The sequence below is a fragment of the Suricata suricatta genome, chromosome 2 (assembly GCF_006229205.1).
Source record: "Suricata suricatta isolate VVHF042 chromosome 2, meerkat_22Aug2017_6uvM2_HiC, whole genome shotgun sequence".
NCBI lineage: Eukaryota > Metazoa > Chordata > Mammalia > Carnivora > Herpestidae > Suricata > Suricata suricatta.
In genome coordinates, this window is record NC_043701.1 from 49,902,351 (window position 1) to 49,926,153 (window position 23,803).

At 50.2% G+C, this 23,803-nt stretch overlaps 1 protein-coding gene across 9 annotated transcripts in view; it reads right to left on the minus strand.

Moving 5' to 3' along the window:
- The window catches only part of GRB10 (growth factor receptor bound protein 10), a 133,929-nt gene that overhangs the window by 21,416 nt on the left and 88,710 nt on the right, over window positions 1-23,803 (minus strand). For all 9 annotated transcript variants that reach the window (XM_029926214.1, XM_029926206.1, XM_029926196.1 and 6 more), the window contains 3 exons: window positions 7,215-7,371; window positions 2,450-2,565; window positions 1,041-1,109 (listed from right to left, as the gene is read on the minus strand). In XM_029926214.1, the coding sequence (XP_029782074.1) occupies window positions 1,041-1,109; window positions 2,450-2,565; window positions 7,215-7,371 (342 nt within the window). The remainder of the gene's footprint in view (window positions 1-1,040; window positions 1,110-2,449; window positions 2,566-7,214; window positions 7,372-23,803) is intronic.

Below are 23,803 nucleotides of genomic sequence, written 5' to 3' on the forward strand. Positions count from 1 at the left end.
TGTCCCAGCTAGTCCCTCCCACGGGCAGCACAGCTTTCTTTCTCGGGAAACAGAGATCAAGAGCCACTGGACTGAGAGAGAACATGGCTTCTCCCACAGGTGGGACGGGCCAATGGACACCGTCACAATGCCCCTCAAGGGGTCCCCGTGCACCCTCACCACGCACACAAGCCACCTCAGACCGGGCAGTGAGCCATCTCACCCTCACCGCGCACACAGTCAGGTGACACTACATCAAAGGGGACTCTGGAACGGACGCCAGAGCCCCGAAGCCCTCACCTTTCAGGAGGTGAAAACAGACCTGGGGATCGAGGGAGCGGAAGGGCCGTGGGCAGAATTTTGTAGCGACTGAATGTTAGTGGTTTCTTTTCTATTTGATGCCACCCACAGTGTTGACTGCCTTTGTGAGTGGTTTATTCTCTCACTGAATACGCTGTATAAATGTATACATTTTGGGGGGCACTGCAGTGATAAGAGTCCCTTTCCCAACCTCCCTGGATGAGTAGGACCAGCAGTCAGTGCGGGGGGGCCCCCGGGCCTCCCTGCCCTGGAAAGGGGCTGCGGGAAGGCCAAATTTTCCAGCAACAAACTTCAGGAGGCCCAGGGGCCATTAACAAAAGCAAGTACAATGTACAACATGTTAGCCTTTAAAGGGTTTAATGGCAGCCCCATCCTTTTTCATGCCGAAGTGGGCTCAGTATGTAGATTTCCCAGGGTGGTAGCCAGACCCGGGACATGGGCAGGGGAGCCCGGAGCCTCAAGGGGACCGCCAGCCTGAGACTGCTCCCTCCTGCTCCTACCGCCTCTAACCTGGAGAAAGCTTATCCTGTTATAAGTGCTTGTTCCGCTTTGAAGGAGCCTGGCTGCACACGTGCTTCCCAGGTCAATACTCACTTCTGGTTACTCTGACCGCAGGCAGGGGCCGGCGTGAACAGGGGCGAAGAATGCAGCCCGTCAATGTCCTTAGAGCACCCCCCCACCCCGACGGCGCGACAGGACCTCCACCCACCCACCCGTCCGAGTCTCTCTGTGCCCAGTACCTGCAAAAGCTGGCTGTGACTGCCATTTGACTGCTGGCACCAAGTAACCATCTGTTCTGGGAAGAAATTCTAAGGAAATGGGAAAACAAACATGGTCAAGGTTAGCTGAAAAGTGGGGGAAAGCTTCCTCCCTGGGGCACCAGTACTGCAAACATTCCTACAGCGCGCAGATGTCCATCTGCATTTAAAAAATGATGGTCTTTCATTTAAAAAAATTAAGAAAGGGGCGCTTGGGTGTTTCAGTCGGCTGAGCATCCCACTTTGGCTCAGGTCATGATCTTCCAGTTCATGTGTTTGAGCTCTACATTGGGCTCTGAGCCGACTGCTGGGAGCCTGGAGCCTGCTTCAGATTCCGTGTCTCCCTCTCTCTGCCCCTATCCCGCTCGTGTGGCTTCAAAAATAAATAAAATATTTAAAAAAAAGAAATAAAATTTAAAAATAAAAAATAATAAAAATGAATAATGAAATAAAATAAAATAAAAACTAAAACTAAAAAAAATAAAAAATAAAATGAAATAATAAAAATAAAATAAAATAAAATAAAACAAAACAAAATAAAGTACACTTCTTATTCCTTATCCCACAATGGGAATGCCTGCTTCTAAAGGTTGGACTGTTTCCTTAAATGGTGAGTCCAGGACTGGACCAACATGCACGTCTGCCTCCCAGCACACACCAAGGCAAAGGGCCGCCACGCGGTGGGACTCAGTACGTGTCAGGAGACAGAGGTCTCGCAACTCACAGAGGAACACAGAGACATGAAGAGTCTCTTCTGGTGCATTATGCAAAATCAGTTATCAATTTCTAGCTTTCAAACAAAAAATGCACCTAGACCACCTGAGCCAGAAGTGGACAGTGGGTCTGTGTCCATCTCATGGCTGCTCAGCCTTGTGACACGGGACAGGAGCACATGCTGGGGCAGCCAGGGGCTCCTGGAGCTGACACTTCACAGGACTAGTGGCCCCCACACCCCCGAAAATAAAAAGGTGAGAAAGATCGGGGAGACCAGCCCAGGGTGCCTGGAAATGTACTCTTCCACAAACCACAGAGTATTACTTGCTATCTGCAGAGAGCAATGAGGCTTTATTCTGCTAAGTACTTAACCGATTTGTTCCTATCTAACCGTGAACTTTTGCTCCAACTGGAAAAGCCGCCCCTCATCTCTCTTGACCCAGAGGCTAACCCACTTTCCCTCTGTTACGTGGAAGAAGGTGCCCATTATCTCTGGCCAGGACACAGGTATGTAGTTAAAGGACCAGAGACGAAGTTTAGGGTAAGGATTGCTCCGTGAAATAGCAACTTGGATTCTCAAATCCATCTGCTATTGTATCAGCTTCTCCTATCAGTCCCAAGTATCCACAAGATTTCAGGAGTCCCAAACCCTGAACCCAAAGAGAGATGAGACTCACCGTAGGATTTTTGAAAAATTCATATTTTGCATAATTCTTTCTAAATAAAAATTTGCTTTCACTTGCCAGGGTGCTCTCCACCTGGACCACCAGCTCATGGTCTTCCAGGTATCTTTCTGCAGAGGAAAAACATACATGTGAGAGGAAACAGGCACAGCCTGCCAGCTGGCTTTACCACCAACCACACAATCTCGTTAGCTTTCCATTCACCTTCCCGCACGGCAAGCAAGGAAGTCCAGGACTAGATGAAATTTAAGTCTCTCTTTGGAGCACCCGGATGGCTCAGACGGTTACACGTCTGACTTCAGCTTGGGTCATGAGCTCATGGTTCGTGAGTACAAGCCCCGCCCCGTGTCAGGCTGTGTGCTGACAGCAAGGAGCCCACTTTGGGTCTTCTGTCCCGCCCTCTCTGCCCTTCCCCTGCTCAAGCTCTCCTTCTCTCTCAAAAATAAACAAACACTAAAAAAATACTTAAATTTCTCTTTAATGCACTGCCAGATGCATGAGAGGTCCTCAGATTGGTACAGCGTTGAGGATTCAAGTCAGTCCTTACTTTCATATACTTCTCAATTTGGCATGAACGAAAGTTGAGAGAGTCCATGGAGACCCCTAGCAGACCTTGCCCTTAAGTTAGGAAATCTCAACTCTCATAAAGAACATGGACTATAATAACTGGGAGGAAGAGCATCCAGAGACAGGGTATGGCAGGAGGGACCAGAGGAGGGTAGCATGGGCGAAGGGAGAGCAAGAGCAAAGCAGAAGGGCAGCAGTGGTGTTGATCTCGTGAAGCTCCGCGGACAGATGCGATGTCGGGTAAGAGAACACTGGAGGGGATGCGCTGCTATCAGTCTGTCTGTCCGGACCCAGTTCCCTTGAAGGCTGAAGCCCACGCTAACCACATCCTAGAGCCGCTCTCGGACACGGGATTATATTATTAGGATGGGCAGGAATACACACCGTATACAGTGTGCGCGCACACACACTTCAGACCACCTGACTTTGCAGCGTTATCAACCTGGAAAGGTATCTCCCTCGTGGACACTGTGATTCCATGTGGCACACAAAAAATTGCAAGTGGCACCATCCTGTTTTGATGGTGGTCACCCCAGCCCCCGTGTGTCTCCTCAAAGACAGGAAGCTAACCGTACACAATAATGGAATATGTAACAGAGCAAATCCACGTCAGCTTCAACGTGTGAATCAATGCCGAAATGGCAGAGAATGAGATGCTACAGAATGACGCAAAAGGGGTATGTGGGTCCTCCGTGGTGCTCTCCTCCTCTCCCCCGGCCAGAGTGGAATCCTATGAAAAGTCTTCCCTTGCGGGGAGGATGAAGTCTGGAGCCATAGTGTTTCTGAATCAAAATGATCTCAGTGGAAGAACCCGTGTACAGGTTCAAGGCTGTGGTATCTGGGAAGTGTCCCCAAAACCACCTTTTCTAAACATCACTTGTTCTGGCTGTGGAAGGAGTTTGGTATTGCTAAATATCTAATATTTTAGCTGCAAAGATTTGTAATAATTGTGCCTTAATCCTGACTTCTGAGGCTACACATAGACTCAAAGGGCCACTGAAACTAGCTCACTTTTGCCTCGATGATTGGGGTAACCATCTACCTAATTTCGGCCTTACAGATCCATAGGGGCTGTCTGCCTTTTGCCCGAACTGCCAGCCTTGTGCATTTGCAGGCCCCCGGAGCATCCCCAACGTGTAATATAAGAGATAGAAACTTGCTAAAAGGTCCAATCAATGCCTGGGGAGTGGGGGTTGTGTGACTGTGTGCCAGGACCCAGGGGAACCCCAGAATGTCATCCTCTATGGGGTTCTGCACATGGCGAGCACACTCACGCCCACTCTCGGGGCTTCCTCGCTGAAAATACCAAGCACTCCTCTAACACACGCATGCACAGGGCCCGCTCCACAGGTGGTGTGTAACAGCCCCCTGACCTCCCCTTCCCCCACGTCTGGGGCGTCTGACCAAGCCCACTAGTGGGTGATGTAAACAGGAATAGGATCTCTGCCTCCATGGCAACTTCACAGATTTAAAAGAGAAACAGTCGGCTTGCATCACCAACAAGAGAACACACAGAGAAGACTTGGGGGCGGGAAAGCGGGAGGCTCTCTGCGGACAGCAGAAGGTCTCTGTGGCCGGCGTGACTTCGTGGCTCTAAAACCTCCCACATCCTATACAGACCCAGGAGATAGGAGAAGGTGTTCGCTCCCTGCTGACAGCGAAGAAGGTGCTGACAGGACTCCGAGGAGGAGGTGCTGAGAACGCTTCCTACGTCTGCAATTAACCCCTTCCTACGTCTGCAATTAGCTCCCTGCCGTCCAACAGGATCCAACACTGGGTCCACATGTTGTGTTTCTTTTTTTCCCCCATTATGTCACTTTCTCCCTCTTTGTTTTTTCATTTTTTAAAGAACGTTAATGTATTTATTTTCACAATAGAGAGGTAGAGAGTGAGCAGGGAGGGGCAGAGAAGAAGAGAGAGAATCCCAAGCAGGCTTTGCACTGACAGCACAGAGCCCGGTGTGGGGCTCAAACTCATGAACCACGAGATCATCAATCAAGCTGAGATCAAGAGTCGGACACTTAACTGACGGAGCCACCCAGTGCCCCCTTTTTTCATTTTCATTTGATTTTATAATAAAGTATTACTCCCTTTAGAGTATGAGAAGTCCATATCTAAATAAGAAAAATAAAGCATAAAACGTACAAACATCATATCCCTACGAATGCTGTGTGAGCATGTGGATTCCTTTTTCGAGCTTCTCAGAATAAATTATTTCTCATGTGGCTGATCGTTTCCAAAGTTTCACCGTATATAAATTCTTTATCTGCAGTATGATGTTCCAGAAATCAAATGCTACCACAAAAAAATAGGAGTCAAAATTTCTCACAGTCCACATGTGTTCAATTTTTTTGTGTATCTGTCCGTTTTATATGTGCTTTTAGTGTGCAAACATACTCATGTATTAGAGTTGCTGCAGAATCCTTTCTATAATTCCTTTTTTTTAATTTAAAAAAATATTTACTTTTCAGAGCAAGCTAGAGAAAGAGAACCGGTGGGAGAGGGGCAGAGAGAGGGGGACAGAGGATCCAAAGCAGGCTCTGCGCTGACAGCAGAGAGCCTGATGCCGGGCTTCAACTCATGAACCACAAGACCAGCACCTGAGCCGAAGTCGGACACTCAAACAACTGAGCCACCCACGTGCCCCGACAATTTCTTTCAAATTAAGAGCATTCAGATGTTGGAATGGGCTTTCAACATTATTCACATTTGGGTCTGACTACACAGACGTGTTTTTAAAGTTAATTCTGTGTGTGTGCATTTATGCACATATGTATATACATGCATGGTGTATGTTTGTGGACATACACCCTGCAGGGTCCCAACTACTGGTTAGTTTCCAAGTCACTTGTGTGTCGACAGATGCCTCCGGCAGCTGCATCAGACCCCTGTAGGATCTGTTCACGGATGTCTCACATGAGCCTGAGAAGGGTGTCACCAGTGAATGCACCTGGTGGCAGCAGGCTGCCAGAGACAATGGAGAAGGTTTCAGATCATGTCCAAAGTGCATCCTTAATGCTAACTGTGAGATGCACACTGTATAGCACAGAGGGGGCTAAAACCCCACGACGGGAAACAATGCCCGCTCAAGTTTACTTGGCATCATCTAGGTTTAGGTTGTATCGTGTCATTTCAAAGAACACTCTTCATTTACAGGCACATTCTGACTTAGAAGTTTAAATTTGATTTGTTAAAGGTGCCTAGGTGGCTCAGTTGGTTAAGCACCCGACTCTTGATATCGGCTCAGATCATGACCTCACGGTTTGTGGGTTTGAGCCCCACATCAGGCTCCGTACCAACAGTGTGGAACCTGCTCGTGATTCTGTGTCTCACTCTCTCTCTGCCCCTGCCCCCGCCCTGCCGCTTGCACTCTCTCTTTCTCTCTCTCTCAAAATAAACTTTAAAAAACAAAATAAGTAAATTTGATTTATTAATCTTCCAGGAAGACTCATGAAAAGAGTTTAGAACCACGGAAGCACCTGACAATCTGTGTCGCTTTTCTCTCCTTCAACACGTGGAAGAGACAGTTGTTGATTTAGACAACAATTCTGCTTTTAAGTACGTGCCCTTGATTTTGTCAGCACCATCCTTTTTCCAGTAAGGATTTAAACAAAAGTCTGAAAATCTTAACCTGAGCAAGGAAGTCCACAAAACACAAAACCTCAGTAAGTTCTATAAAGAGTACACATTTTGAAACAAGCTGGAGCAAGGGTGCCTGCACTCAGTGGAGAAAACACTGTGAGCCAGCGCAGGGGTGCACTGCAACATTCCAGCTTGGGTCCGCTGCTCTGTGGTGTGCGGGTTGCCCTGGATTCTCCTGGGTCCCCACCACCTGCAGGCAGTCGCCACCGTGGCGCCCCACTCCGGGGAGGTGGACAAACTGCTCTCTGCACAGTGACGCCGGGATGGTGCAGGGGGCGGGCTGCCCCAAGGCCCCCCCCAGGCTGCCCTCCCCAGACCACAGGTGTGCAGCTAAATCACAGAGAGCCCTGTCCTGCTGTGTCCCAGCCCCTGGGAGCAAAGGCTTCCCGCAGCCCAGAGGACGGTTCCGAAAACACCAGATGGAGGAGGGCTGGAAGGGGGAATGATGAAACCTCTAGAGAAACACATAGGCAGTGGAGTAGGGGATGGCAGGGGCGCGGGGGACAGCTGGCTTCGCCTGACGCACACCGGGCATCCCAGAGTGCCCTACCTAGTCCCAGATGCGGGTGGTGCTCCACGAGCGTCCAGCTGTTGTCATCCACACAGTGACTTCTGTACACCAGCAGCTGGCACAGGTCTCTGGCGGTCATGTCTGCCAGGATCTCTACCACTTTGCTCGTCCCGTCTTCGCTGAAGATTTTAACGTCCTGCAACACACAAAGGTGATGCTTCCGGATGAACAGCGTGGCTCTTCAAGGAAAAAATCTGGACCCAAGTAAAATAGGATAGGAAGAACAGTAGTGTTCCAACACATGTAGAACTGTTCTTCAGCTACCCGCAGCAGGTGGGCCTGGAGGGCCACCTGCTGAAGAATGTGCCCCCTGCCAACCTGGGAGGGGCAGGGCATGTATCCGCCCTCCCCCCAATCCTGGGAGGGAGGAGGGGCAGGGCATATATTTGCCCCTCCTCCCAACCTCAGAGGGACAGGGCGTGTAAGGTTACAACAGGAAGTTCCTGAAATGCCAGGACACTGCTGAGAAGACAGAGCATGTGGCCAAGCCAGAGTGTTTTTCAACCCCTTGCGTCAGGAAGCATCAGCACTCAAATGCCGTGGTGGTCTCGGGGTCGCACATGCCATAGTTGAACCAACTGCAAATACAAACACAGCAACCCAAATCCTAACTTTTCACTCTCTACCTGATGTCCACCCCCAGCGTCTGGCAGTCACGCCCACCTATGTCACGTTCATTAAGGTTCAGGAAGAGGTGACAGAAATTAACATGAATATGCTGCAATTCAAAATCCTAGAAAGGGCACACAGTTGGAACCCAGTCACAAAATTTTTTGGCCCCTTCCCACTACAAAACTACAAGTCAGGTGCTGTTGCTAGCCACTGCAAATGACGAGCTCCCCGGCACAGGGGCAGTCCAGCGGAAATTCCCAGGATCGTAAATATCCTCTGCCCCAGCAGCAGCCCAGCAGGGATAGGGACGCAGACTCTGGGGAAACAGATGTTGCTTAAAAACACAGTCTTACCTCAACAGCATGAAAAAAGCAGTCAGAGGAACAAGATGGCATTTTAAATTGAGACTGTCTCCTGAAAGGGAGTTTGGTGCCGGCTTTTCCGTGGTCCCGGGCTGGCTGCGCCCCTTCAGGGCTGTCCCGCCAAGGGCTGGCCGTGCAGGGGAGATGGCGGACTGTCTCTGGGCAGGCGGACTCCGGTGAAACCGTGTCTGCCTTCGGCTGGGTCCTCAAGCCATGCTTGGCAGACCAATCAGGTCCTTCTCTGAGCCTGATGCAACTGATTGCCCCCCAAAAGGCTCTCCACTTCAGTGCGGGTGAGGAGGGGGTGAGACACCCAGACCAATGATACCGAGGGAGCCCTGCTCCTGTTTTCCCATGACAGGGAGCTGAAACACAGGACGCTCAGAGCCCGAGCACATGTTCCCTGAATCCGGGCCTGTCTGCCAAGTCTCTTGGAAATCTGAGTCCCAGCAACTCAAGGCACTTGCAACTTTGGAGCAGGAGCCCCTCCTCCTTACCCCGACTATAGTCTCTGAATGTCAGCTGGTCCTTACAAACTAGCTGTAGCTCTCATGCTCCCTGTTCTTCCAAGTGCAAACTCATTTGGAAGTGGAGGACATGTGCCTGGGGTCAAGTCCCTGTTACAACGGGGTAAGAGCAGGAGCCAGAACAGGGACTGCAGGGTCCCATAAGGATTGTCCCCAGCCCTCCAGAAGCTCACTCACCAGGAGGGGAGGCAGGGTCAGCCAGGAGACAGGGCTCCCTGGGTGCAGGTCACCACCCCTGCCTGCCACCTCTCGGCCACCCCCAGAGACACCCCAGGGGAGAGCCAATCAGGACTGAGGGACAAGCTGGTAAGATGTATGCATTTTTAAGGGAATCTACTCAACTTGTTCCTGAGGTTCACATTTCACTCAACAGAAGTGATCCTAACACGAAACAAATGAAATATTCAAATACAGCTGACATGATGGGGCCGATAAGTCATACTTAATTTAAACAAAGAAAACACGGCTTTGTCTATAGATCAAATTAAAAAAAAATCAAACACATTAACATAAAAAACAATTCGGAAATACAAATGGGTCCATACAATCCCTTATAAATATGCAAATTGTGCTGCTCCCCCAAGTCCTCCGACCAGGGCAGCTATGGCCACCACCAGTGTGCGAATGAACCCCTTTCCTCAGCACCTGCGTTTCTCTGTGATCACTATCAACATCATCTTCTCTAGAAAATCTGAATTATGCTCAAGTCTGTTTATCAATTTTCTCGGCTGAAAACATGGATGGTCCTGGTTTTTTAAATTTTCCCAGCCCAAATGCATTTTTTAAAATTTTGAGGTGGGGGGAGGGGCAGAGAGAGAGTGAGACCCAGACTCTGAAGCAGGCTCCAGGCTCTGAGCTGTCAGCACAGAGCCCAACGCGGGGTTTGAACTCACAAACTGTGAGATCATGACCTGAGCTGGCTTAACCGAGCCACCCAGGCGCCCTGCAATGCATTCTTCTTTAAACTCACTCGTCCCCTCTCTGCTGCTCCATGGCCAACTTTTCCTCCCTCCTTCAGATATCTACATATACATTCAGTATTAAAAGCTAAGATGTGCTCTGTCATATGGCCAAGGCCATGGCTTTCAGGTTCCCAGAGAAGGCTGGGCTGGAGAACCTGGGAGGGGCCTGTGGCAGGGACAAAGAGGTGGTGGTACAGCAACGACAGGATCTTGAATCCCAGGTTGCTGTTCTGCCCAGACCCCAGCCACCTCCCAAACGCACCACAGCCTGTGGACCACAAACAGAACGATCCCCAGGGACAGAAGAGCAAGAAAGCCACCGGACATGGCACCAGCCTCGGCTGGGGCACGTGTCTGGAGCTGGGCAGGAGAGCACCTTCTACAAACACCAAGGCACAAGAAATGCTGTGCAACAGCCAGCCAGCTGCCCCACCCGTGCCTTCTAGAGCCAGCAGCTGAAGGGGCCGCTTGAGCGGTGATCAATGCTCTTCAGTCACCACCTGGGCCATGCGGGGACTCGCTCTAGAAGCACATAAGCCCTCAGGGCACAGGCCTGGGTCAGGGCTGCCAGGGAGTAGCTCCCAAGATCAGTCGAGTGCCTTGCACAGAGTAGGATACAGAAGTTTCCCTACAGCGAGCAGCCCGGTGTCTCTGCTTCATCTGGGCTCATGGTTCAGCAGAGACGCCTCCTGGGGGCCCAGGGCAAAGCCTGGAGCCCAGCCCTGCAGTGCCCACCTGGTTCAACCGCTTGCTGGCTCTGAGACCTCAGGCTGGTTATTTACCAGCTGAGACTCCCATCCTTTGTGTGCCGTGGCCGCTGCCTGGAGAGTCGATCCTAAGTGCAAAAGCACAGTGTTCAATATAGGATGTTAAGGCATCATTTACAACCTCCCTTGGCAAGGTGGGGGGAGGGGTGCTCTAGAACCAGACGGGGCTGCAATCTGGCTTCACCACTAACTAGCTGTGGGAACTAACTAGCTGTGCACAGGGACCCCCCACTCTGGCCTCAGTCTCCTCAGTTGAGCGTCTGACTCTTGGTTTGGGGAAACTAAGTTTCCATTGTAATGCTTGAAAATACACATAAGGGACAAAGAAAAAAAACCTGACAACCAGTGACAGTTCCCATATCTGTGATGATTCATTCTAGAGTATGCCCTTCTAGTATTCTTTTGCACATATACTTATAAATAGACACACTGATCACAGGATGTAGAGTTTTGCAATTGGGCTTGTGTAGCTTCAGGTTACATCATACATGTCTGCCGGGCACTACACTTCTTTGATGTTTTAAGGCCTCTGAGGTGTTTGTCCACGTGGCCATACGGAGCACGGTGCTATCCTGATGGCTGTCCACGCGGGTGGTTTCTAATCTTTTATGCTCACCAACAGTGCGGCTTGGCACCTCTTTCTACGAGGTCTTAGTGCGTGTGCTTATTTTCTCTGGATAAATTGTTAGACGTCAAGCTTTAGTAAAATATATCTCTAATCATGGAACACTTCCAACAAGGGAGAGGACAGACCACGTGTTTGGTAGAATTCTATTCCCTAAAATTAAATTTGTTAGGGAACAGAATGGGACCATGTGCTAATTCACTTAGCTGCCTCACATCAGAAACGGTTATCAATGGGGTGCCTAGGTGGCTCAGTCAGTTGAGCGTCCAACTCTTGGTCTGGGCGCAGGTCATAATCTTACAGTTCGTGAGATTGCGCCCCGCATTGGGGTCTGTGCTGACAGGGCAGAGCCTGCTTGAGATTCTCTCTCGCTCGCTCTCTCTCTCGCTCTCTCTCTCTCTCTCTCTCTCTCTGCTCCTTGCCTGCTTGCTCTCTCTCTCTCAAAAATAAACTAAAAAAAAAAAAAAAGAAAGAAAGGAAGAAAGGAAGAAGTGGTCATCAAGGGGCCCCTGGGTGCCTCAGTCAGTTAAGCATCCGACTGTGGCTCAGGTCATGATCTCATGGTTCGTGGGTTTGAGCCCCACGTCAGGCTCTGTGCTGTCAGTGTTGGGAGCCTGCTTCAGATCCTCTGTCCTTCTCTCTCTGCTCCTCCCTCCCTGTCTCTCTCTCAAATATAAACAAACATTAAAAACAAAAAACAGTGTCAGTGATCAGGCACATTCTCTGTGCAGCCTCCGCTCCTGGGATGCCTACACCTGCCCCATCGCCCACTCCTCACTCCCCAAACTGTCTGGAAGCATCAATTAGGTAGAGAATTTCCAGCTCCACAGTGAGACCGTGGCCTTCAGAAAGAACCTGCCCGTCCTGGCTTCAGACCCCCTCTCCTACTTACTGCGTGAGCCACCCTACCCTGACCATCAACACCCTCACTGCCAAATCAAGGGGACTGTCACACAGGCTTACGCGAGGTGTCACATGGGGTGATGCATAAACGCTCCGGCGTACCCTACAACACTCAGTAATCCACCTGACTTGTCTTCTCCTTCTGGGGGCCACTGCGTGCCTAAAAGGTCACGCCCCTCGTGAGCTCAGGGTCAAGGCCCTTGCAGCACCGATCCCAAAGGTGTTTGCACAGAACAGTTCATCCAGAACTTCCACTCCAAAAACTTCTGTCTCACGTGGAAGTAGTTGGAATTAGTAATTAGGACGTTGTTTCGCAAAGAACAGGAGGCGCAGGGGGAAGAAGGCAATGACGGGGCCTGAGAAGGGGCCCCCATGCCAGCCAGGTCCACCTGCCACGGTGTGAGGAGTGGTGACCAGTAGGAGGCCTGGTGACTGGGTGGTCCCCGGCCCTGCTGGTGCTGCGGCGCGTGAAGGACAAGCCGGAGCCTGTGGTGTGGCTGGGGCTGAGCCCCACCTTCCAGAGCTGAACAGAGGTGGGAGCCCGCAAGCCCTGCCTGGAAGCGCACTGCCGTTCAGGCACACGGAGACCGCAGTGTGAATGTACTTCTGATCTGAATACCGAACTGGTTTTGGGGGTATTAAGGAATTAGGAGTGATTCCTTCCGATTCTGGTAAATCAAAACAAAACAAAACAAAACAACCGCTCATGAACTTTTATAGACCCAGAAGTACTGCAGAATATTTACATTATAATAAGTGATATTTTAAGAAGAAATTCTTGTCCAAACAACAGATCAGGGGGAGGTCAGTGGGGTGTGGCTGGACAAGACAGGTCCTGGGGGCTGGGGAGGGGGGGGTCAGGGGGTTGACCTCATTATTCTGTCTACTCCTGTGTATGTTCTAAATCCTTCACAGACAAGGGGCCCTGGACACTCAGTCAGTTAAGCATCTGACTCTTGATTTTGGCTCAGGTCATCATCTCATGGTTCATGAGTTCAAGCTCACATTGGGATCCTGCTTAGGCTCTCTCTCTGCCCCTCCCTCTCTTCTCCTTCTTTCCGTCTCTCTCTAACTAAACTTTAAAGAATAGGACTTGATTAAAATAGTAAATAAATCCTTCATAGACAAAAGCCTCAATATCCCTTTCTCCTTGTGTTGCTAGAAGAAATAGAGCATATTATAAGACTTTTTCTGCCTAATATATTGGAAGAATTGAACTGCCATCTCTCCGACTACCATAAAATTCAATAAAGGAAAGGATACTCCTTCGCTTCCTCAGTGGTTCCCTATGGGGACTAGAAGGGGTCTATTTTGCCCCCCAGGGGACTTTTGGGAATGTCTGAGACATTTTGGTTGTCAGAGCAGGTGTGTGTGTATGTGCAGGTGGGCACCTGGTGGGCAGAACCCAGAGATGCCTCTAAGCATTGGACCCTCACAAGGAAGGACTGTCCAGTCCCCAAAATCCATATGATTGGAGAGCAAGGGACATCTTGTCCTAGGAAGCAAGGGAGTACTTTGATGGGGACATGTCCCAGGAAATAGGAACCAGCCCCCAGGGGGCAATGTGGGTCTGAATGAACACTGGTAGTAATGACTATAAGCCAGGGAGTAAAAGAATAATGGGTCCTTACTGACAAACACACGCATAAGTAAGAGAAAGGGAAAGAATGCTCTACCCAACAGCAGAATGCCACCTAATAAATGTAGAATGATGGAAAAACGGGACAAGAATCATCAATACACAATAGAACTAGTCAAGGGAAGATGGATGGAGAAAAGCAAATTAAAGTAGTCTCAAATTAATTTCCTTTGAAGATTACTTCCTAATACAGAGAAGAACAGTAACTTTTCAATGGAGAAACGTAACAAGCAACATCTTAACCACATGATAGAGATCGACCCCCGTGTTGATTGGAGAAACCAGTGTCATGAGCTTCACGCACATATAACCTGACCGGGTCCCGTAGAAGCTCCCCAGAGCCAAGGGGGTCCTTCAATAACTGTCGAGGACACGGCCGGCAGGGAACGCAAGGCATTAAGGTATGTTCCAGGTAAAAGTACAGAGACTGAGCAATTGCAAAGGGGGTCCCAGACTGGGTGTGAATATTACAAAGACAACCGGAAAACGTGAATAGGGCTTTTCACTCTCGAAATCTCAGTTCCTCTCCAACACACATCTGCCAAAAGTGCAGTCTGTAGCGCCTGTAACGGCTTCATTTTTTAAAAGCGAGCTTAGACAGCATTAGGGTGAGACCATCATTACACAAATGCTGGTAACTGTCAAGATTGGTAACAAATCCACTTAGGAAGCAGAGCATTTGCAGGCACTGCTTAGCCTCCAGTTGGCTGCTTTTTTTCGAATGGAAACCCAGGCAAGCCAAGCAAAAACGGCCAGCTGAGGATGGCAGACAGACTTCTAGCCTGCTGTGCTGTTATGTCTGTCTCACAAAGCTGCGCTTTTCAGTTTTGCTCCCCTTGGACCATGGACCTGCAGGAAAGAAACACAAGCCAGGACCCTAGGGTCAGCCCCAAAACTCCTCTAACCCCAGGAAAACAAAAGGACCTACAGAAAACCGGCTCAGAAGGTCCAATGCCAGAAAGAATAAGGGCCCGACAGTGACCGTGCACAACTTACCCCCCTCACCGCCACCCCGCCATGGTCAAGGTCTTAGACTCCGGTTTCCAGGGTGAAGGAGATGCAGCACATCTCCCTTGCTTCTGTCCCTTCACCCCCAGACATCTTCTAGAGTTTTCTGAAGCCACAGAAACAGCCAATCAAAATGATGGATTGCCTGGGAGCCCAGGCCCCTGGAAATGGTGGTCTGGCATTGCTGCTAGAGCAACGGTGGTAGGAGACACCAGTTTCCTTGACACCTGAATCAGGAGAGCGGCCAAGCCCTGGTGCCTTAGCCTTTTATTACGAGGGACAGGTAGCCCTTGGACAATGGTTATAAAAGTGAATCTTGTATGCACACACGTGCAGTCGTAAACACGTCCATCTTTCGATGCGGCAATTACGCTGCTGAGAATCTGCCGTGTATCTGCCTCTGTCTATCAGCTATCAATCATTTATCTGTCCTCTATCTGCCTATGTATCACCTACCCACCCGCCCATTAAGTGACCAAAGGTCTAGGTACAAGGATGTTCATTTCAGCTGTTTCTACTAAAACAAGTCGCAAACCATCAAAAGGGGTTTGCTTCAAAAACTTATGATACAAAATTCATGTAACACAGCACCATGAGGCTTTGTGGGGAAGGTATGACCCTGCATGTAAGGCCCGAGAGGAGACAGCCTACCGCTTACCTGTGCGATCACACTCATTATGAAAAACATAGCCTTACATGTAATCTACCACTTTCTTAAAATTTTTTTAACATTTATTTTTGAGAGACAGAGCATGAGTAAAGGAGGGGGCGCAGAGAGAGGGAGACACAAAATCCAAAACAGACTCTAGGCTCTGACCTGTCAGCACAGAGCCCAATGTGGGGCTTGAACTCAAGAACCACGAGATCATGACCTGAGTTGAAGTCTGATACTTAAATGACTGAGTCGGTATGTTTAAGGCCTGACCTGGATTGGCTGAGCCCTCTGTGGATGTTTCAGGTCCACCTGCACGGGGCTAGGGCAGGGTTCTGTCACAGTCACTCATTCAGCAGATATTCCTAGAGACCTTCTCCTTGCCAGGCACCTCGGTGGTGGGGACACGGTGCTTAGGATACAATCCCAACCTCACGGCCCTTCACTGATGGGGGGACAGACAACAAAGCAGAAACAACACGTGGGGTGCTACGTGCTGGTAGGAGAGTGAGAGAGCTCAGTGGGAGAGACCGAGACAAGGGCCATGGCCACCACGGGGCAGGCAGGAAGAGGAGGGCGTCTCTCAGTAGCTGGCAGGCTCTGCTCACAGATGCACCTGTGCCTGAGGCGAGGGGCAGAGAAAGCCAAGGGCCCTCCCAACACAGGGGTCCTGAGAGAGGGGGGACAATGGGGCAGAGAGAGGCAGAGATGGAGGCTGGGGTCATGGAAGCTGGAGAAAACAAGCAGTTTGGGAAATGAGCTCATGCTGGTTGTAGAGGTGTCATCACAGATGCCACTGGCACCTGATCGCTGGCTGTGGCCAGGAGTAGGCTGCAAGTGTCTTTTATAAGATTCATTTCAGGGAACTGGTGGAACCAAAAACCTGATGGGGAGACAGAGGAGACCGAGTAGGGAAACTGAGTCCCACAGCTGGCCCTGGACAAAGCTCCTGTGAGGTGGGTGGAGCTTATCTGGATGCCAATGGGGTGACCAAGGGACAAAGGGGAGTCTGAGGCTGGAGGACAGAGAAGCAGTGATGGCAGGCAAGATGGCGTGCTGGCCAGGAACAAGGATGTAAGCCTTGCACACAGGAGCAAGTGTGCTGAGTAGACAACAAGGCAGGCACATGGGTCTAGAAGCAGGTGACAGGTAAGCAGGTGCCCCAGGCAAGGCTGCCTGGTATGATGTGAGAAGACGGAAGGAAGGTTGTGAACAGCTGTTTTCCACTTGGGAGAAGTGAGTGAATTGGGAGTAGGGAAAATCCTTGAAAGAAAAGAGGCACAGGGGCGCCTGGGTGGCTCAGTCGGTTGAACGTCTGGCTTCAGCTCAGGTCATGATCTCACAGTTCATGGGTTCAAGCCCTGCATCAGGCTCTGCTGACAGCTAGCTCAGAGCCTGGGGCCTGCTTCAGATTCTGTGTCTCCCTCTCTCTCTGACCCTCCCTGCTCACGCTGTCTCTCTCTCTCTCTCTCTCAAAAATAAATAAATAAATATATAAATAAATAAATAAACCATTTAAAAAAGAAAAGAGGCAGAGAGAGAGGTGATTCCCCTGTTTCTTATTGATTCATCACAGCTCTTTGCTTAGGATGATGCAAATATAAGGATCACAAATACTCTTTCCCAGCTTGCCAACAGCTTACTGTTTAATGTGTGACATTGCTTTCCTTAGAGTCAAACCCTTCAGTCTCCTACCCTGTGACATCATCTGTTGCTTCCCCGGGTAAGATGTTATTCCCCAGGCCAAGGATCAACTTGTTATCCAACTACATATTTTTTCTACTTCTCTTAGGGTATAATTTTTTTTTATTCATATCTCCATCCATCTAGAATGTATTTCAGTGTGTGTGTATTAGTTTGCCAAGGCTGCTGTGTGAGAAACCAGCACCGACTGCGCAGCTTCAACAACAGAAACTGTCTCAGAGTCTGGACGCTGGACGTCAAGATCAGACCATTGGCAGAACCAGTTTCTCTGAGGACCGTGATAGACCATCTGCCTCTGGCCTCGTTTGGCCGGCGTTTTCAGCACTTCTCACCACATCTCTGCCTTATCCTCACATGGCAACCCCTCTTCGTGTATCTGTGTCCACATTTGCCCTTTCTAGAAGGATGCCAGTTACCCCTGATTGGCCACCTCCCCTGGGAGGACCTCATCTTAAGTAATGAGGTCTGTGACAACTCTTACTTCTGCATGGTCACATTCTGAAGTATTGGGGGGCTTTGGGGCTTCACATAGGAACAGGGGACACACGACTCCATCCATAGTGGTGTGCAATATGGTGGGGGGCCCTAATTCCACTCTGCATCCAAACTGTTTGGAACTGTCCCAGCACGATGCATTGAATCACCATGCCATGTTTATAGGATGCTACCCCTGCAGGCACTGGGTTCTCCCTCTGCATATGCATTCCAGAGCACAGAACTGTCTCTACTTTTGAGTCAGAATCCCATGGCTTTTATTTATTTTTTAAGTTTATTTTGAGAGAGAGACAGACAGCATGAGCGGAAGAAGAGCAGAGAGAGAGGGAGAGTGGGAAAATCACCCACCCCTCAAACAGACCCCCTATGCGGGGCTGGAACTCCCCATCCGTGAGATCATGACCTGAGCCAAAATCAAGGGTCAGACACTGACCAACTGAGCCACCCAAGTGCCCCCAAACCACATGGCTTATGATAGTAGCTTTATAACCTCAAAACCACCCTGCTGAGGGAGCTAACCCGTCCCCACTCCAAGACGAAATCCAAGACCCACGCCCACTAAACCCAACCCCTCCGCAGGGCTGGACCCCACTCACAAAGCCCTTGCTGCCTGAGATACCCACTCCTCTGACCACTTTGTCTCCGGGGTCCATGCACCGTCTCCCCTCAGAAGGGAACCCACCTGCCCTGAAAATACTAGGTAACTTGGATTTCAAGTTCCGAAACAGTGAACAAATGGGCACTTCTAGCTACAAATCAGGGTTCTGGCCGGTGTGGTGGCTAAGACACCCTGAGACTGAACTAAACATGCCATCTTTAAGGGTAAGTAGAAGGGCATCCGTGACAGAGAAAACACGAGCTTATGAACAGCGAGTCCCAGAGACATCCTTCGAGGCCTGGAGCACTGCATTCCCACCAGAACCCTGCTTCCTGTGGGGCTGGGCTGGATCCTTCTAGTCTTCAGGACATAAGAACAGCCCACCCACTGCAACATCTTTGGTTTGTATAGAAGCCACTGGCCTTTTATTAGGGGAACTCCAATTACTCCACAGAGGACGGATACAGAACAAGAACTGCCAGGATTTCAGGGGATCTGCACCCCAAAGCCAACTGCCCATGACAAAGCAGTATCTCTGGGGCCACCAGAGACCACCTGCCTCACCCACAAGCAGAGAAACGACAGCTTGGGGACCTTAGAGACCCAACAATCCCACAGCCAGATGAGACAGATTCGAAGACTTCTCCTATTTATTAACAACCAACCCCCCCCAAAAAGAACTCAAAATCATCATATCGCCATATTGACCCTCAACTGGAAACAGCCCCTGTTCCGACCCTGTCAGTGCTTTCTGCGTGGCTTCTGTGCCAGGTTTAATGTAGGACTCAGAGCCATCCCCAAGATCTCCCCCTATTCTTGAAGGATCCATGCATGTTTTTCCCTCAACAATGCAATTCAGAGCTTTCCATGACCTCACACATCTAAAGCTGCTCACTAGTTATGTTCATTGTATAGACTGGGGTCTTCATGGAATAAGAGGTCCTCCTCTCTCGGGTAGTGGGTTATAACAAGTCAGCCACCATCATGCACGATATCCCAGAACCTACTTGAAATTCTACTCCCACAGCTCCTGACGGCTCCTCCAGGGTCCCCTCCTTGACAGCGTACTCTCAGGCACTGGTGGCACCCTGCTGCAGACCCCTGGCTCCCCATCCCCAGGACGTGACAGCTGCACATGTTCCCAGGGGAGGTGGGAACGGTGTGCAGGGGCCAGAGGTGCACCAAGAACGTCCCCCAGCCTCCAAATGCAGGTGCACTTACACCCACCTCCGGAGCCCTGCTGGGACAGCCAGCAAGCAGTGGGGAGAGACGTCAGAGGGCATATTTTCATTTCATGAGAACAAAAATGCAACTGGCACACAGCACCTGGGCTCCACACAGCTGTCGGTGGGTTTCCAGCCACAGGGAAGTGCTCCCAGGCCTTGGAAGTCCACAGGCTCCTCCCCAGCCTGGACCACACAACAGAGTCTATCAACTCCCAGAGTGACTGCACTAAAAATTCGCCTGCACACATTTAAAAGATCACAGGGGCGCCTGGGTGGCTTGGTCGGTTAAGCATCTGCTCATGGTCTCGGCTCAGGTCATGATCTCATGGTTTGTGAGCTCCACTCCCATGTCGGGCTCTGTGCTGACAGTGCAGAGCCTACTTGGGATTCTCTCTCACCTTCTCTCTCTACCCCTCCTCCACTTGCTCTCTCTGAAATAAATAAACTTAAAGAAAAAATAGTTGGCTTTGATTCCAGAAGCTATCTGGCATCTATTGCAGACAATCACAGATCACTGAACCAAGATGTAGCTGCATGTCTTCAACGGAGCTGTGCATCAAAAGGCGAGGTGTGTTAACTATGGAAAATTAGTGTGGCATGTCATGTCACATGTTTTCTAGGCTGTTCGTCCTGTTGGGGAAAAGTGCACTGAAAATAATCTATGCATGTAAGAGGCGTATTTGGAGTTTTAAGCAGGATTTCTCTTTCTTCAGCATTTGATTTTGAGAAACGTTCAGGCTTATAGAAAATCTACAAATAACGCTCTAACAATTTTCCTTCTATTCCTCAAGCAGGTTCCCCAAAACTCACATTTGCTCCATCAGCTTTATCATATCCTCTTTCCCTCCTCTGTCCACCAGGGTGAGCTGCAGATAGCTGGCCCCTCTACCTAGTTCAGATGTAACTTCCCAAAAATAACACTCCCGTATGTAATCACAGAACAATGATCAAAATCAGGAAATGCCAACAATACGGTACCTTTAGCTGACATATAGACATTCAAAGTCAGCTGATGTCCAACCAATGCCCTTTTCAGAAAAGGCAACAATGGTATTTCAGGGCCTGGGATCCCACCACGCAGGACCATAAGCTACATTTGGTTGTCCTGTCTCTTCTGTCTGTCATCCAGACAGTTTGTTTTCTGGAGTCTTTTATGACCTCCACACCTCTGATGAGTCCCAGCCATTTTTTTGGACTGTTCCTCAGTGCTGCTCCACATCTTTGGTGACTTTGGTGACACACGAGACACTGTGTTCTTCTCAGGGCATCTCCTCAGGAGACACAGGGTTCCTGGTGACTAGCTCAGGCCCTTGGTTAAGGTGGCACCTGCCACCTCCACATCCATAAGTGACAACCCTTCTCTTGCCCTTTGGAGCCTGGGATGTGCCTCCCCTTTCTCTAACCACTTGCCCTGCATCCTTTTGCTGGAGAATGAAATTTAGAAAGCCAAGATCTGAGCACTTGATTGGATTTATTTTTGGTTTTGCTTTTTAATTTTATTGAAAAAAATTTTTTTAGTTTATTTTTGAGAGACAGAGAGAGAAAGAGCGTGAGCCAGGGAGGGGCAGAGAGAAGAAACACAGAATCCGAAGCAGTTCCAGGCTCTGAGCTGTCAGCACTGAGCCTGATGCAGAGCTCAAACTCACAAACCATGAGCTTGTGACCTGAGCCGAAGTCAGGCGCTTCACCAACTAAGCCACCCAGGACCTTTGAATTTTATTTTATTTATTTTAAGAGAGTGAGAGAAAACACACGTGAGTGGGGAAGGGGCGAAGAGAGGGGCAGAGAGAGAATCCCAAGCAGGTTCCATGCTGTCAGCAGAGAGCCCGATGTGGGGCTCAATCCCATGACTGTGAGATCATGTCCTGAGCCGAAACCAAGAGTTGGTCACTCAACAAACTGAGCCACCCAGGGATCCCAGGTTGGACTTACTTTTAAAGGAGCGAAAAACAGGCTGCCAGTTATCACAGGGACTGGGACAACCAAGGGAGAGTAAAAAATCACTAAACCTGGCGATTTGGCTCCACCCAGCCTGTTCTCTTCAGCGTCAGCACCTTGGTGCTCGTTCCAATGGCCACCAGCTGCCGAGTCCACGTGTGGACTTCATGAACAGCCTCCCTCCCTCTTTCTGGAACATTTTCTGCCTTCCAAGTCAAAGAACGGCTTCTCCTCCTTCGGTCCCCCTGATGGTACGCTAGCTCATAGCCTCCCTGCACAGGGACATGTCCAACTCACACATGTGACTGCTGGTGATCCCACACCCCTGCAGACTGGCCCGTGTTGGCCCGCACACCACACTGCAGGCTCCTGGGGGCAGGGCCCTGTTGGTGTGGCTGCCCCAGGCCCAGCACCCACTGCCCACATACAGAAGCTGCCAAAAACATGCGGAGTGGGCACATGAAAAAAACCGAGGATGGGATGTGAGGGGGGCGGGGGTGCCACCAAGTGTCCTTATGTTTGCAGTATGGGATTTGGAGACGTGGTGTTGGGGCCCTGCCGGACGCTGTCCTCCAGCAAGAGACCATGCTGGGGAGGCTGGTGGGGGCGGGCTGTGCTGCACAGCTCGGAAAAGCGGTCCTGAGCCCTGAGGCCGAGCAGGACAGAGGTGGCCAGGGAAGGCTGGGAAAACTAGATCCTACCGCCCAATCCCCACCACCCTCCATTCTTGCAATGATCCCCCTGAGGACCTCTAGGTTCTGTGCAGGGCAGGGTTGGCAACCTCACATACTGTCAGAAATAGAATGTCTCCCTCCTGCATGCTGAGCTCAGCGCAGGGCGACACAGGCTTAACTTGTTACACACACTGTACACACTGTAGAAAACGGGAAACAGCCGGAGCAAGTGCTAAGGTGTCGGCAGGACCGCGAAGGCCAGGAGAAGGCATGCACACATGCTAAGGCAGGGCAGGACCAAGTCTTACCAGCCAACAGCAGCTAAGCACCCAGGGACAGCCAGTGTCTAGGGTCACTGTGTGCTACCATGAGAAGCCCCCACACCCCTCGTTCACCAGAGCACAGGATGTGCTGATGTGCTGATGGCTTGGGCTGGGTTAGGGCTCAGAACTCCTGATGCTCACTCTATCCTGAATATAATAATCAAAACACACAGGCCCTTTGGGTGCCTGGAGGGCTCAGTCAGTGAAGCGTCTACGACTTCAGCTCAGGTCATGCATGCTCTCACGGCTCGGGAGTTTGAGCCCCATGTCAGGCTCGGTGCTGACAGACCAGGAGCCTGCTTTGAATTCTGTGTCTCCCTCCCTGTCTCTCTCAAAAAATAAATTAATATTTTAAGAAATTTTAATAAAAAAATAAAGAGACCCTTACAAATGGGTATCACAATATGTATCCAAAGCTATAAAACACTCATGACCTTGGACTAGGAATCTAGCTTCTGGGAACTTCCCCTAAGAGAAAGAACTCAAGATATAACAAACCACATCACCGTCACTCAGGAAAGCATTATCTATAGTGCAGACAACTGGAAAAAGCCACGTGAATGTCTAGGCACAGCCACGAAAGCATGACACAAGTACTCATCAGCTTCTGAGAGCGTTCTTTAGGACGACCAGGAAGAAACACGAAAAATACTTGTCGCGTATTCAGCAAAAACACATATACAATCACATCTACCTTGACTGAAAGAAGATAAAACACGCACACAGGGTCAGGCACTTGAACCAAACTGCAGGTGGAAGGAAACCATTGGCTTTTTTTAAAAGTGTTTTTATTTTATTTTTGAGAGAGAGAGACAGAATACAAGCAGGGGTGGGGCAGAGAGAGAGAAAGAGAGGGAGGGAGGGAGACACAGAATCTAAAGTATGCTCCAGGCTCTGAGCTGTCAGCACAGAGCCCAACGTGGGGCTTGAACCCACAAACTGTGAGATCACGACCTGAGCCAAAGTTTGGTGCTTAACCGACTGAGCCACCCAGGTGCCCAGGAAATAGCTGGCTTTTCATTTTCAGATGGCTGAAATATGATTTACGTGAAAAGGTGCTGGTGAGAGCTGAGAGGTTCTGCATTTGCTGCTTCCTCCAGTACAGATGCTGTGGACACAGCCGTCACTGTGTCCGTGGCCTGTCCCCACCGCTGGGGGCAGGGCCGTCTCCTCCCGGCCCGTTCCCAGCCCCTCAGGAGCCCTGCATGAACACACTTCCCATGAGCCACAAGGAAAGGCGAGGGCATCATGCGACACTCCCACCTGTACCTGCTCAGGGTGTTCCTAGAATAAACCAACCTGTAGAATCCAGGATTCTAGCAACAGGGCGAGAAACTGCCACTATGGTCCCAGAGAATGTGACGCAGGACGACGATGAAGCAGCTATTTGGGGATATGATAAAACAGAAACCACGTTGGTCAGCAGTATCTGGGTTCTCCTTGGGGACCAGCGGAGGACGGCCCCTGAAGCCTTTCCACACGGGCCACTGTGTGTGTGCCCTCCTTCCCAGAGTGGCCGCGACATACCTCCAGGGCAGAGGAAAAAAGCAAGA